The 14,726-nt window shown below is 37.8% G+C and overlaps 1 protein-coding gene across 1 annotated transcript in view; it reads left to right on the plus strand.

The window, feature by feature from the left end:
- rims4 (regulating synaptic membrane exocytosis 4) overlaps nt 1-14,726 on the plus strand; it is a 61,187-nt gene that overhangs the window by 39,016 nt on the left and 7,445 nt on the right. The window contains exons 4-6 of the mRNA XM_085407108.1: nt 5,291-5,435; nt 12,485-12,597; nt 14,268-14,369. Of these exons, the coding sequence (XP_085263234.1) occupies nt 5,291-5,435; nt 12,485-12,597; nt 14,268-14,369 (360 nt within the window). The remainder of the gene's footprint in view (nt 1-5,290; nt 5,436-12,484; nt 12,598-14,267; nt 14,370-14,726) is intronic.

The raw sequence follows: 14,726 nt of genomic DNA on the forward strand, positions 1-14,726 counted from the left end.
TGCGCATTCGCTGTCAAAATAAAAAACATGCACAAGGGTTAGGGTTAAATTTAAAAACTGTACTTTTGAGTTAAAATATATATATATTTATAATTTTAATAAATGACAAATTAAAAATGCATGAACATTTTTTTTGTATCGAAAAAATATCGAACCGTTGCACCCCGTGTACGTACGTACGTACGTACATACGTACGTACATACATACATACATACATACACATACATACATACACACACACACACACACACAGAGATCCTATTGGCTCTGTACCAGAACTATTAAATGTCAAATGTGACCACATGGTTGTGGCACAGCTGGGCCATATAAGGCAGACCTGTGAGTGAGTTTTGGTCGCCGGACTGATTGTCAAAAAATAGGAAAAACTGCATACAGCTAAAAGTTTCCTGTCGTTCAGTTACAGGCCATGTTTAGTCTTGACTGGTGGTGTTGCCTGTATATATGTAGCAAGGTTTTCTGTCATTTTTATGACTTGTTAGCATGCAGTAACTGATGTGACTTCACTGAAAGCACTGAAAGAGATGCAAAGATGCGGGCAGGCAGGAGAAAGGAGAAAACATCGCAGGCCTAATGTTTTGTGCAAAGTGTTGGGGACAAATCAGTGGAGAAATGCTGCAAATAAAAAAAACTGTCAGTCCTCTAAATTTTAATCTTTTATCTTGATTGCCTGGCAAGATTGCCTTTCACTCTGCTGCAGATAAAGCATGTTCAATTGGATTGAAGTGAACAGAGATAATATCCCATCAGTGGCATGAAAAGGGTTGCAGCAAACCAGAGTGGTAGATGTGTCTCCGGCCATTACCCACCTGTTGTATTAGTTATGTAACTCTACTCTACCTCAATACACCACCCGTGACAAGAGGTGACAGGAGGCTACACACACACACACACACACACTCTAGTTTCCATTACTTCAGAGGACCTAACATGAACTTAAATGCATTTTCGGTAGACTCACTTTAAGCATAACCATATTTAGCCCATAATGTTAACCTCAAACCAAAGCTAATATTTTCTTTAACCAAGTTTTTATCCTAAAAACAAAGAATTTCTACCAACAGAATTTTATTCTCAAGTAGAAGTTGTTTCCACAAGTTTTGTGTCTACATAACATAACAACATAATGGAAACATGCACACAAACACTGAAGCAAGCTAATAATATGCCCCTGTGTTAAAATGCTCACAGAACATCCTCACCGCTGTCTCTGGTTTGACTGCAGTCTCCATAGTAATGGCATCTGTGTCCATGGCAACCATATCCGTGTCACTGCTGGTGACACAAGCTGTGCCCAAATCACTTCCTCATTGACTTGTGCATCACTGTTCATGTAAATAATAAGCAGTAAAGCAGTAAATTAAGAGATGAGAAAGACAAAGAAAACTTGTTCATTGTAACTGTTTTTCTTGGCTTAATGATCTATAACATGAATTAACACGAGACTTGTCATGAATAAAGCTCTATAAATATGCTCATGTAAAACAGAATTCAAACTTGTACAGAAAAAGAGACAAAAAACCTTCCTAAACCTTTTCTACGACAAACTAAGAGAACTTTTGAGTTACTTTTTTCATTTTACAAGATGGCTGCTAAGTGGCAGGAGTTGCTTCTTGCCCTATTTTTTTGTTAGAATCTTTTTAGAACACAAATTCAAACACAAGCAAAGTGAATGTCTTTGCTTAGCCGTCAATATCTTACAAAGAGTGCCACTGTCCAATAAGAGGATTTAGCCAGAAGTGAACTAATGGAAAGGACTTATTTTCCAGAAACGACAGGTAGATTTGGTTAAAAGCACTTGTTGTGAGTAAAGCTGCCTAGCTAAAACATAGCAATACTGTCATGAATCGCTGTGCGGCAGGCAGGAGTTGGACCCAAAGTGCAGGACTCACAGACTCAGGGAGGTGAACTCAAAACTCAGCTTTATTTGCTGGCAGGGAAAAAACATTCAAACTAATCTAAACTGGGAACTTGGAAAACTCACAGAGAGACACACAGGGAGATCCACACAGCATGAGGGACGACGCGACACTGACTCAGAGAAATACAGGGTTTAAATACACTGGGAAGTAACGAGGGGAATGAGACACAGAAGGAGGGCACAGCTGGGAGAAATCAGGACTGACGAGACAAGCAAAGCAGGACGCATTCACATGAGACACGGACCATCAAAGTAAAACAGGAAGTATCACACAGAGACGCGAACTTGACACAGTGGAGACAGCAACTAAGAAATACAGAGACATAAACCATAAGGCAGAGGTCTAAGAACCAAAATACACAGGGAAATACTCAGCTGGGAACACAAGAGACTAGACTAGAGAGAGTAACAAAAAACCAACCATGAGAACATAATGCACAATGCAGAGTGACAGAAAACAAGAAACTCAAACATGCAAAGACACACAATTACACAGAACAGAGGGGACACAGAGAGACATGAAGGGCAAGGGATCAAAACTAGAAGCCATAGAATAAATCACACACAAGTACAATAATACAAAAATCACAAAGAACTAAAAACGCTGGGTCAGGAGACCCAGGACCGTGACAAATACAAGTAAAGTCAGCAAATGTAACACTGCTCAGCCAGCAAATATTAGCAGACTAACATTCAAATACTCTTATTGCTCTATCTACTATAAAACACAATGAGGACCTGTGTTGAACATTAGCAGTTAGCAAAGTTGTGCGAACAGCAAATAATACAAATTGTTTGTGTTACACAGCATTTGAAAGGCATTGCAACCATAAACTATTCAGCAATATTTTGCTAGAAGTCTGAAACTTCATAAAGGCCTTTTAATGTTAAGGAGATACTAGTAAAGACTGGCAAGACTTGTGACTCTTGTTACCACAATAGTTTGGCAGGAGGATTGGGAGTAAAGCAGATTTGTTTGCTCGTAAATCCAGATGCCGGGTAAGATTAGGATTAGGAAACTTATTTTACAACTCTAAAGGTTTTTATGTGGATATTCAGGTTGCTCACCATGTCACACGCATTACATCTGCATTCTGACCCAATTTTCTGTCGCTCATTATCTTTATAACCTTGGAGCTTTAAGCTTGTATTATAATATAAATCTCTCTGAATGGAAACATTACATAAATGCTTGAGATATGAATTGCAGCAGATGCATATTACTGACTTGTGCCTGTATATGTTTATGATATTGAAGGATTATTGCTGCTACACATTGTTGCACTCAGTCCACAGGGCTATATGTGAACTGGCCTTGGTCCACACTCGGCTGTCCTGTTTGTTTGCTTTGGTTCGGGTATAGTTTGATCAGTTTGGCTAAGAATCAGGTTCAGTTGCTGTAACTTTAGTTACTGAGAATTGTGTTCAATTTGTGTAGCTTTTAGGCAATTGGTGGCACTAGAAATTTGGTTCATCGGTTAATAGAAGTTTGTGCTGTGTAAAGCATGGTATTGGTATCAAATTCCTGGCTTACTGTATGTCAGGTGTGAGGTTTTGGAGCAGCATTTTCAAAGTGTTACCCAGTTCTCTGTAGTTACACTTTTTCCTTTAGCCACCATACCACACTCAAGACTTTTTCAACTTTTATACAAGGAACGAACCCAGGAATCAGCCATAGACTTAAGATAGAAATTATTCTGAAAGGGATGTGTGACAATGACTGATTCAGTCAAACCTTTTAAAGACTGTCTGTGACCTGTTTGTCGTCTGGAGTAGAGTTTAAGTTCCCAAGTAACATCGTCTAGTTTCTGAAAATATGCTTGTTTAACATGTAGATACATCTTAATTAGATAGTAGGAAAAATCAATGTCCCATGTTTAGTCATGCAAAGAACATATTACGTTTCTTTTTCTCTAAACAGTTGTTGGATGTCAGTATCAAATCCAAAATGGTTATATGGAAACAGCAAAATTCTAGGAAGTGCTGTGTGAATGCAGGAAAAAAAGGGATCTTACACATCAAAAACTTAAAAGCAACATGAATTATGCTAAGTAAGTGGAACAGTATTAAAGCTTTCTTCTGTCTACCAGTACTATGTTTTATTTTTCTTAAAAATTTCTTTCACTGCCTTGAATTTTTACCTTCACTGGTTTTCTGGACTGCACGCTATACTGACTTTGGTATTAATGGATGACAGTGCATCTGTGGACCAACACAGGAGATAACTGATCATACGAAACCAGACAGCAAGAAGAAGCAAGTAACCCAAATCTGCCAGCGTCCCGTCCCACTTGAACACGATAGAAATAGCACCATTCTAGGTCGCTCTTTAATAATTGCAGAACTAACTTTCACAGTACTGTGCCCATGTAGTTGTGTGTGAGAGTGTGACTGTGGGTGCCTTTTTGTTGACATGTATTTCATTTGGGGGATTTTACCCTTTATTCAGTTATTTAATCACGTTTGGCATTTATTTGAAAAACACTCAGCTTCACAAAATTAATGTGGCATGGTCTAGAATGTGTTTTAGGCTGATGTATTCGAGCGACTGTGGTGAATGTGTGTTGTCTTAGTGTGTTTTCCTTGCGGGTGTCCTGACCATTAAAAGGAAAACATCTTTCCTGTCCTGTTCTAAAAACAAGGTCGAAAGACCTCCTGCTAAAACACTTCATTATGAACTAAACCAACATGAACACCATCAACACACAAACACACACACAGGACACCTTGAAGCCAGAGAGTGGTCCCATAAAGTGCTCCACACATCGATTTTGTGGGCTACTTTGCAACAAGATGTATGTCCCTGCTTTAAGGAGTAATCGAGTGCTTTTGTCCTTGGCCTTGTTAAATTTCTCATCTCTCTGGTCGTCTTTCGTGTGATACTGATGAGGTCACAGCGGGACACAAACAAACCTGACATCCTCTCCTGTTTATATTTTCCAAACTACAAATGAAATATTAAAAACGGAAACTAGAGGAAAATCCTGCCACAACAAATGCCAGTCGCATGCAGTCACTCGCTTACTTTAAAGTTGATTTGAGTGTTTTATTGTACTCAGCTTATGTGATGAGATGTATAATAGTTGAAGGTTATTTATTTTAGTGACTTTTTGTCAATTTTTAATTAGAAGCTGATTTACTGCAAGAAAAGGGTAAATATCAATCTGTACTAAAACTGAACATCCTTACGTAGTAACGGCATTAGCAACACTGTAGACATTTCGAAACAAGGGATTGTATAAACTAAAACAACTGTAAGAATTTTAAAGCTAGCAGACATACACAACACTGTACTCTATTCACATGTAGCTGAATTCAGGTTTTATTTTTGTGTGTTTGCTTACTTGCAGTGGATACAGATGGCAGGAAGTTGAAGGGAGCTATCCAGAGGAGCACAGAGACGGGGCTGGCTGTGGAGATGCCCAGTCGAACTGTTCGCCAGGCTAGCCACGAGTCCATAGAAGACAGCATGAACAGCTATGGCTCCGAAGGGAAGTAAGTAACAAATACTGCTTTAATTAAATACCATTTTAACCACAAATACAGCATTCTGAGTCTGAAAAAACTAAACTAAACAAAAGCCAACACAAAAAATCCACATTTTGGTAAAATTACAAAAAGCCTGCTACAAACTTATTACATTAGGTCCTCTGCAATATGTTTTTACAGCTGTTTTTCTTTTTGTTTTACCCTCCTTCGATGGTAGTTTTTGTTGCTGTTACTTGGCTTTCTTTATTTTAGTTGTTTAGGAACAATTTCCCGTAAACTTTAGGCTGTAGATTGGATTTTTGTTTCAGTAAAAAGGACTAGGTGTTACAGTCCCTGATAATGCATTGCTTTAAATGGAGAAAATCTTGAGGGATGGCTGTTATGAGGAAAGGCAGCCCAGACACTTTACCAGTTTGGGACACATAGTCAGTAGTGGACCTTGGATTCATTGGGTGTTTCGGCCATTATCACTAGACACCCGCATCCAAGGAGGCCCTACCAGGGTTGATCAGGCCCTGGAGTGTGTCACTGGTTTATGTTAACTCGTTATTTCTCTTCTTCTTTCTTCTGAATTCATTTTGGATGTTGGACAATCTATTTGCACTTTAAACTATATCAGTAAAACTACTGAGACTATTTTGAAAATAGCACATTTTTGCAAGGATTCAAATTCAGTTCATTCAAACTTAAAATGAAAAAAGGAATATATTTTAGTGTATTGGAATTTCAGAGATTTGATTCCTTTGGTTGAGGTTTTGCAATCAGAAGATGCTGTCACGCCTTTGTGTTTTCAGGTTATTTTCTTCCTCGTGTTGCTGTGTTTCTATTACCTGTCATACAGGAAAAACATCAGCAATGTCTTTGATGCACAGGGGGAGAGAGAGAGAGAGAGAGAGAGAGAGAGAGAGAGAGAGAGAGAGAGAGCATACAGAGCACCTATGACATCAGCAGTAATAGTGTAGTACTACTGAACACGCTCATACACACACACACGGACACATGCAGATAACTGCCAACCTGGCTACCAGCTTGAATTCCTACTGTTACATAACAAGACAAGTCAGACAGACTGATGTAGGCTGGGAGGGTTTACAGAGGAACAGAGGAGGAACGAAAATAACGAGAGGATGATTGCATCATTGAGTGTGTTTGTGTGCATATTAATATTCCATTTATATTTGGAATATGCAAATACGTTGTTTATGAGCTTCTGCTTAAAAACATGGATTACTTTGCATAGTATGGGAAAAAAAACGAATTCATTAGCTAGATTTTAATGATGCTAGCTTATTTATTCTTTAGTAGCAGAAGCAAATCCTTTTTTAATGATGAATAAATCAAACAGAAGATGTCAGTCAGAGCCAACATACACAACTATATGAAAAGAAGAAGAAGACAACCTAATTGATTGTTTCCTAGAAGTCCACAGTGAAGCCTTAATAACTGTGAGGTAAAAAAAAAATTAATGAAGGCATTACAGGCACAGATAAAAAAAAAAAATGACAAAGAGAGTTTTAGAAGGAGAAAGAGTGCAAGAAAATCTGTGTTCACACGAGGCTCTTTGATTTAGCTTATTCAAACTCTGCAGTCTTTACTGCTCTTCCACATCCAAGTCACTTTAGCTGAAAACACAGCACACATCGCATCACGTCATATGTTGTCTAGCTTACCTAAATGGAGCTCTGCCTTTTACCACTTATACCACACACTATTAATTTAAAAATAGTTTAAAAAGCAATGCCACCTGGGTCACAGACATTGCTGATATGTATTTCTATTGAAGTGATTGTCCGACATAAAAATGTCGACATGCACCACCAAAATGTATTTGAATTGTTTTGCAAAAACAATTAAAAAAAAACCCCTCAAAAATAGTGGGTCACAGACCCAGTTCCCTGACAAATGTGACATGAAACATGGTTAATATTAGATAAAATTTGTTATCCTATGAAAACACTCAGAATGTTCTTCATGGTCCCAAAGTGCTGTGCCTTGCAGACTCACCAGGCTCCATTACCATCTTTGTTCATACTATACATGGTTGATATGACAAATGTAAACAAAAGATAACTTACACAATAGCTCAGAACAACTCAGGTCGCCCAGGACTTTTTTCCATTTAGTGTAAGTGTCGTCATATTGAGGTAAGTTCAAGTGTTTTTTTTAATGTTCAATATTGATTATTTTGTGCAAGATAAAAAGGTGTATGTTGTGACAGAAATCTAAAGAATTTTACCTTCTCTGTATTTTGTTATTTGGTTTAATATAGATAAACAGACAAGCTCCATAGTAATACGTTTTTACTTTATATTATCTCCCATTTTAAGATTTCCAAAACAATGTCAATATGCTTGACATCCCTAATTCTACACAAGAACAAGGAAGATATATTTCTATCTTAAATCCTGTGACTGATCATTCTTTTTCAAACTGAAATGAACATAATTTGTACATATTTGTGTTAATGAAAAATAATTCTTGTAAACATAACCCACATGGAAAATACATTGGGGAAATCAATGCTATCAATGTTCAAAAGATACCAGATCACATAGATTGTGTAACTAACTGGTGTTCCAGTATGTTCAGCTCTATTCTCCATGATTGTCTCATTTAGTTTTTTCTTTCAGTTCTTTTTTTTATATATATTAAAAGCACATTAAAAATTATATAAAACCAGAAACAGAAGGGGCCTTTAAAATCTGTGCATGCACCATGCTGCAAGCAACAAAACATTAAAGGGAACAACAGTTGACTCATTAAGCTGGCAACAGTTGACTCACTGCATCATTTAAATCATCCGCAGCAAACCACTGCTCATCTTCCTGTCTGTATTTCAGTCTTTACGTCAGCTGTCTGGCTCAGTCTGCTGATTGAAAAGCTCCATCATTCTCTATGCACAGTCATGAATAAGCACTTTGTTAGCTAACACCATCCAGTCACACTTATGAGCTTATTGATTTATGGTGGGAGCCATTCAGGATCCAATGCACGCACACATTCACTGTGGAAACTGAGGTAAATGGAAATGCGTGTCTTTGTGTAAGAGAGACACACAACTGTGACTCTTTCTAAAAGGAGACATCATTTTAAAAAATATCCAGGAAAAAACATGTTGACATTTTACTGGGTTCATGTTGTAAAATTATAATGTACTCCTGACAACCAATCCTTTGTCAGCGGTGCAAAGCAGTGCTTCAGCTGCACTGTGACGCTTTAAATTTTAGTGCAGTATGTGTGGAGCTTATGACAATGATGACAGAAAACATAAATGTAGTTCTGTTCAAATGATATTTTAACAACAGAAAGACAGATTTTTTTTTACCAATATATTTGTAAAATCTGCAAATATATTTCCATATTTATTTAACTTTAATGAAAGGTTGTTGTTGTTCTAAATTCCAGTGCATTACAAAAAACTGAGTAGTATGAGATCTTATATTTATGCAAAGTTCCCATCGGTTTCCCACTTGCGGTTTGCATTGAACGTCATATTTCTGCGAAACAGCAGTGTAATCCCCAGATGTGCCCCACACACTAACATAATCTAAAGCTCAGGAATTTATCACCCAGTAATACCCACTCAGCTAATGTTGTTTGACTAATATCTTTGCATGCGTACTCATGATACACATATACAAAGGTTTTTACCTCATTAGGAATGTAATTTCTTCAGTATACAAACATATTAATTGATGTATTATGTTAATTGCATATATGCAGCACTTTAATACTTTGCATATTACATTCATGCATTATGGTCACAGAAACAAAACAAAAGAAGAAAAAAAAACATGCTGTGATATACATAGACCAGCATGCTACCACATAAAACCACTGACACTCGAAGTGAATAATGTTGATCATTACATGATAATGCAAGGTTCTGTTTGGAAACCTCCTGGTATTTGTGCATGTTACTTAAAACCCACTTAAATATTTTTTTTCAGATGCAATTTCTCCAAGAAGGACAATGCACCACATAAGCTGTCCAAGAATGACTTGAAGTTACACAACAAAAAGCTCAAGATCCTGATCTGGTGTCCAAACTTCCCAGATCCCAAGCGTCCATGGGATGTATACAAACAACACAGGGGAAAAGATAAAGTAACGAGATGCAAATGAGAGTTTGGGATTATCTTTCATCCCCTAAAATTGACATGTCATTACTTATTATATGCTGCCACCTGAATGTAAATTACTAATTTAAATAATTGCTTTCCTTTATTGCACTGAACGACTTCTAAATTATTTTGTAATGAAGCATTTGCATACTTGGTTTGCAGTTAGTATTAAAGGTTAGACTTTGTGCTTTTGTATGACTTTGCTCGAACAATCTAATAACTGAAGACAAAGTCAGCATTGAGTGTCTAGTTTAAAAAAAATATATAATGATTTGTTCCTTATATGTGCACCCAAGCACTCTTGTGAGAGTGGGGATAATTTAAAATTGAGCAACCATAAAGTATGATAAAATATCAAAGTGAAGGCAAGGTGGAAAAACATGTAGGTTAAAGAGGGGAAGAAGAAGAAGAGAGGGGTATGGAAAAGAGATAAAAGTAGAGACAAGGAGAGAATGTTATCTCGTGGGGCTCGAAACAGCTGCAAACTGCATAATCTGAGAAAAAGGAGGAAAGAAAGAGACTAATGAGAGCTCTGGAGAGAAGGAGGAGAGGTGAAAGGAAAAGAAATGACAGTGAGAGAGGGATGTGTGTAGTTAATCTTTCCTGTCTTTCTTTGCTCAGTCTCTGGTTGGGAACATGGCTAATGACTTTATTTAGAACCAACATGTCCTCGTAACTAAACGACAGAATGGGTTGACTGCCACTGGCTCCAAGTGGCTGTTAGAGAATGGTGAATTATGTGACATATACTACTTTCCCCACTCTCTTAAATGTTTTTTGAGTAATGAATAAATTCTCTACAGAACCAGTAGTCACATTGCACATTTGTCGTTAAATTAAATTATTGCCACCGTCCAAGTTACGAAAAGTTCATTGTTCAATTTTATGCATGCTTCAAGGTTGTGTTACCCTCACAATTGTCACTCACACCTCAGATACAGATACAATATATATACAGTATGTCTGTGTGACCTTTTACATCATGTACAGTGTCATTCAAAGGCATACAAACACTGCCTGCCTCATAGGCCTCTTTTTAAACATACCAAGTTCCTACAGATTTAAATGAATTCTTCAAAAATGCATGCATGCATTTTACTACAAATATAGTGCCAGGCAAAAGTTTGCAGTGTGTCCCAACTTTTGGCCAGTGTTTTACAAGCGACAGAGTTGGATTGTCAAGTGTTGAGGGGCATAGTGCGTAAAAGTCACCAACACTCAACTGACTCAGTAACTGGAGAGCTCCAAACTTCCTCTGGAATTAAAATCAACACAGAAATCTGCACAAGGCGCTTCCAGTTCCTGAGGGTGTAATGCCATTTCTAGGTGGTCCAGTGTGGTCCAGTCACTTTGCTTTCATTGGAAATTTCTTCAGTCGCTTAACTCTAAGTTGGAAAAGTTTAACCAGGGACCTGTCTACTCCAATGTCACCATTGTGTTTTTCTCCTTGTCATTTGTTAAAATTACTGTACCCTGTATAGACGCCACGTTACTGCTATTCACTTTCTGCATAAATGGCCCTTTAGAGGTACAGCAGTTTGTCATCATGGTAGAGGTGGGTAGAGCGATCTAAATATCGATAGTACCGATACCATCGCTGGTATTGGTATTGGATCGATACCAGCATAAACACTTCTCCTGTCATGCAGGCACACTGTGCTCCACCTCCTCCTCCCTTCTCTGCTGTGTTTAGTTTTCCTGTGATCACGTGGCTCACCACTGAGCAGCGACATGCTGCAGTGAGTGAGAAGTACATTACAGCTGTAAATGAAAACACTGCAAACAGTGATGCATGCAGGCTATTCTCTACTGTGGCAAAACCATCAACTTGTACAAAGACACGAAAGTCCATGAAAAGAGAGCTTTGTCCTGGAACAAGCAGCAAAAGAAATGAAGAGAGGAGGAAGTAAATCCCTGACCCTGACCCCCAGCACAGAGACAGAGGTCACTGTCTCAGTCCTTTCATAGAAGCAAGGATAACCTCTATGAAAATAAGCTGGTAGCTCAGACAGGGTTGAAAGTAATAATTTACTCATGACTCATGTTGGTTCTTCAGCATTACATAATGTTGTTTCTTTAGTAGACTGATTACTTATCAAATATATTCAGATATTCAAATAATATATCCACAACACTGAATTTAGCTAAAGAAGTTATTCTGTTAGTGAACTATAGTAATGTTTTTTTTAAAAATACAAGATAGCTGAAAGGTGTCCTTTTTATTGTGTTAACTAACTACAAGGTGAAAGTCACAGTGATTAGGCCATTAAAATGTATAAATCATGACACATCACTGCTGCCTGGGATGTTTTTGGTACACAGTGGAGGTCCAGCTTTTAGCCTTGAGGGGTATATCTGTGTAGACTTAAACTATAGGGACGAAAACTGACTTTTACTATGCTCCTACTTTTGAGAGTGCATTGGTATGTTTTTATTTACACATCATGTTAGACTCGTAGAGCAATGGAAGAAAAGTGCTGTCGTCTATTGCTCATAGAACAAATAAACCCACACACTCACACACATATTTACTACCTGGCTGTTTGCCACCAAAGCACTTTGAGCTGATTTGTATACACATAAAAACCACACAAAATAAGGACACATGGGGTCAAACTCTAGAGCCAACATCTGAGCCTAGTTTCAGGAAGCCAATTAAAATTTTGTGAGTTTAACTAACCTGAAAGGGGAGTGATAAATGGTATTCGGTTATCAGCCTTTTCTTTCTTTCTTTCTTTCTTTCTTTTTTTCAGTCCCTATCTCGTTATTCCTCTGGATTGCTTTTGTCCCTATTCTGTTACTCCTCTCTTCCATTGTCTCATTATCTTTCAGTCACTCACTTTCTTCTGCTAATTGAACTGCATTAAGCACTGTCTGGTCATGTTTAACCATCCGTGTCTTTGTCTGCCTGCTTTTTTGTTCCCTCTGCAGTCTTAACTACAGTGGCATGTGTCTGGCATCCGATGCTCAGTTCAGTGACTTCCTGGATGGGATGGGACCAGCCCAGTTTGTTGGGCGACAGACACTGGCGACAACATCCATGGGTAAGAGAAGACTGGAGTTTTAATTATTTTGCTACAGCCAATTCAATTTCTTACATTTCTGTTTCTGTAGAATAAAAATGTGTTTTCCATTTTTGATATACAGGCTGGGTCAGAAAATTAAAAAGAAAAAAAAAAAGCTTTATACTCATAAAACTGAACCAAATGGTTCCTTAAAATCATTTTACATTGGCAAAGAAAGTGCCTCACAAATCAGCAGTCTTACTGTTTTTCTCATCATCTCCAGCACTTCACTTATTCATTTCCAGGCTGTATATACTGGATATATTGCATGAAGTCTGTCCTCTACAGCAGTGATGTACTGTAAGTGGGTCAGTTTCCTCACTGGCAGCCAGATAGTGTCCTTGGCCCAACAACAGTGACACTGACTGGACCAGCTCCACTCCAAACCTGCTGCCTGGTCCAACATTATATAATGTCAGAGAACCCAGAATAACTTGGCTTTCATCTGAGCTGTGTCACTTTCAAAGGAATACATTTGTCATTTTGGGGACATTTAGTTAAAACTTTTATTCCAAAGTTACTTCTAATGAGAGAAATTATTGCAATGTGCACGCAATTTTAATATAAAAAATGCAGATCATTATTGGAAGAAAACGCAGACAGAGCTATGATTAGAGAGTACATATGAATGATATATTTACTTATTTAGCAGTAAAAGCTTTGTCTCTTACATGTTTTACTGTCTTTATGGCTTTTTTCTGTGAGGAGCCAGCTGACTGGGATAAATTATAGTGTTAAGACTGAACCAAAACCATGACTTATTAAAAAGAAAGCTTCAGAGATGCTTGTATTGAAGTTCACACCATTTTGCTTAACATAATTCAAGGAGCTTGATGTTGGGAGACCAACAAGATATTTCAGAATCTCTAAATAGTTTTTATATTAAGCCTTTATATTATTACTCTATTAATAAGTAACTTACCATGATTTTTATTGTTGGTTGGGTTTATTGCTACAGAAAACATAATATGCAGAACGTTTGGACAGAGAGAAGTGTGCTCTATGTGATGCAGTATTTTGCTCTTACAGTAAACTGAACTTGCTTTGGGACCGTCTTTTCCTTGGCTCCAAGATTTGGTTTGGAAGTTGGATCGTATATAAAAAATGGATTTGGGTTCTGGGTCTGAAAAGGAATGCTAATGTGTCAAGTACTTTTATTCTTTCTAATGGTCAACCAGAGCCATTTCTCTGGTTCTCTGGTTGTGCAAAGAAGTCAAACTGAACTGAGGTCTAGAGAGTGTTTGAGAAAACAATAAGTGAAACTACGGTCTTGTACTCTAGTTTCACTTATTTGATGCAGTCAGATATTAATTTAGTAGGATATGGTCCCATGCAAAGTAAAATAGGACATAAGTCAAAGGATCCTTCTGTGATTGCTCATACAGTGTGACTGGCTTCTCATTCAGAATCACCTTCATAATATGACACGGCCATGGTCACAATGTGTAAAAGGCATTTGACAAACCAGTGCAGGATGTACATTTTTATACATGATGGATAGTTTGGACATGTCTAGCAACTGACTTGAAGTTACCAAGTGATCTTACACGATTATGTCTCACATCCATTTTAGTATCTTCTTCTAAAACTATTTACTAATTGTTGGGCTAATATTCACCTCCTTTAATCTCATTTTTTCACCCAATCAGGTGATGTAGAGATTGGACTGATGGAGCGGAATGGGAGACTGGAGGTGGAGGTCGTCCAGGCCAGAGGCCTCACCATGAAACCAGGTTCAAAGGGACCTCCAGGTTTGTCTGTGATCAGTCTTTGAGCTCTGTTTTTCAGAGAATACCATTTATACCATAACGTGAGGTGTTTTGAGTCGAAATTTAACATTTATAAAGCTGCTTTACTTCTGTTTGTACTCCACATGAATGCTTTACAAGCCAGCAAATAGTTTCACATACACAACAGCCTGTAGGGCATATTTAATACTAATGGGATATAGCTTCCAAAAACATACTTTTTGTGCTTGACAATATAAAAAATGGACGAGTGAAGGGGGGAATGGAGCAGAAGCAGGCGATGCACTAAATAAGTAAAAACTGCATTTGTCTTTGCTCATGCAGTAGTGAAATGTGCATCTTGATGCTCTGACTTCAGAT

Source organism: Rhamphochromis longiceps, linkage group LG5 (assembly GCF_057381845.1).
Source record: "Rhamphochromis longiceps isolate RC_006_pf linkage group LG5, R_longiceps_female_GT1.1, whole genome shotgun sequence".
Lineage (NCBI taxonomy): Eukaryota > Metazoa > Chordata > Actinopteri > Cichliformes > Cichlidae > Rhamphochromis > Rhamphochromis longiceps.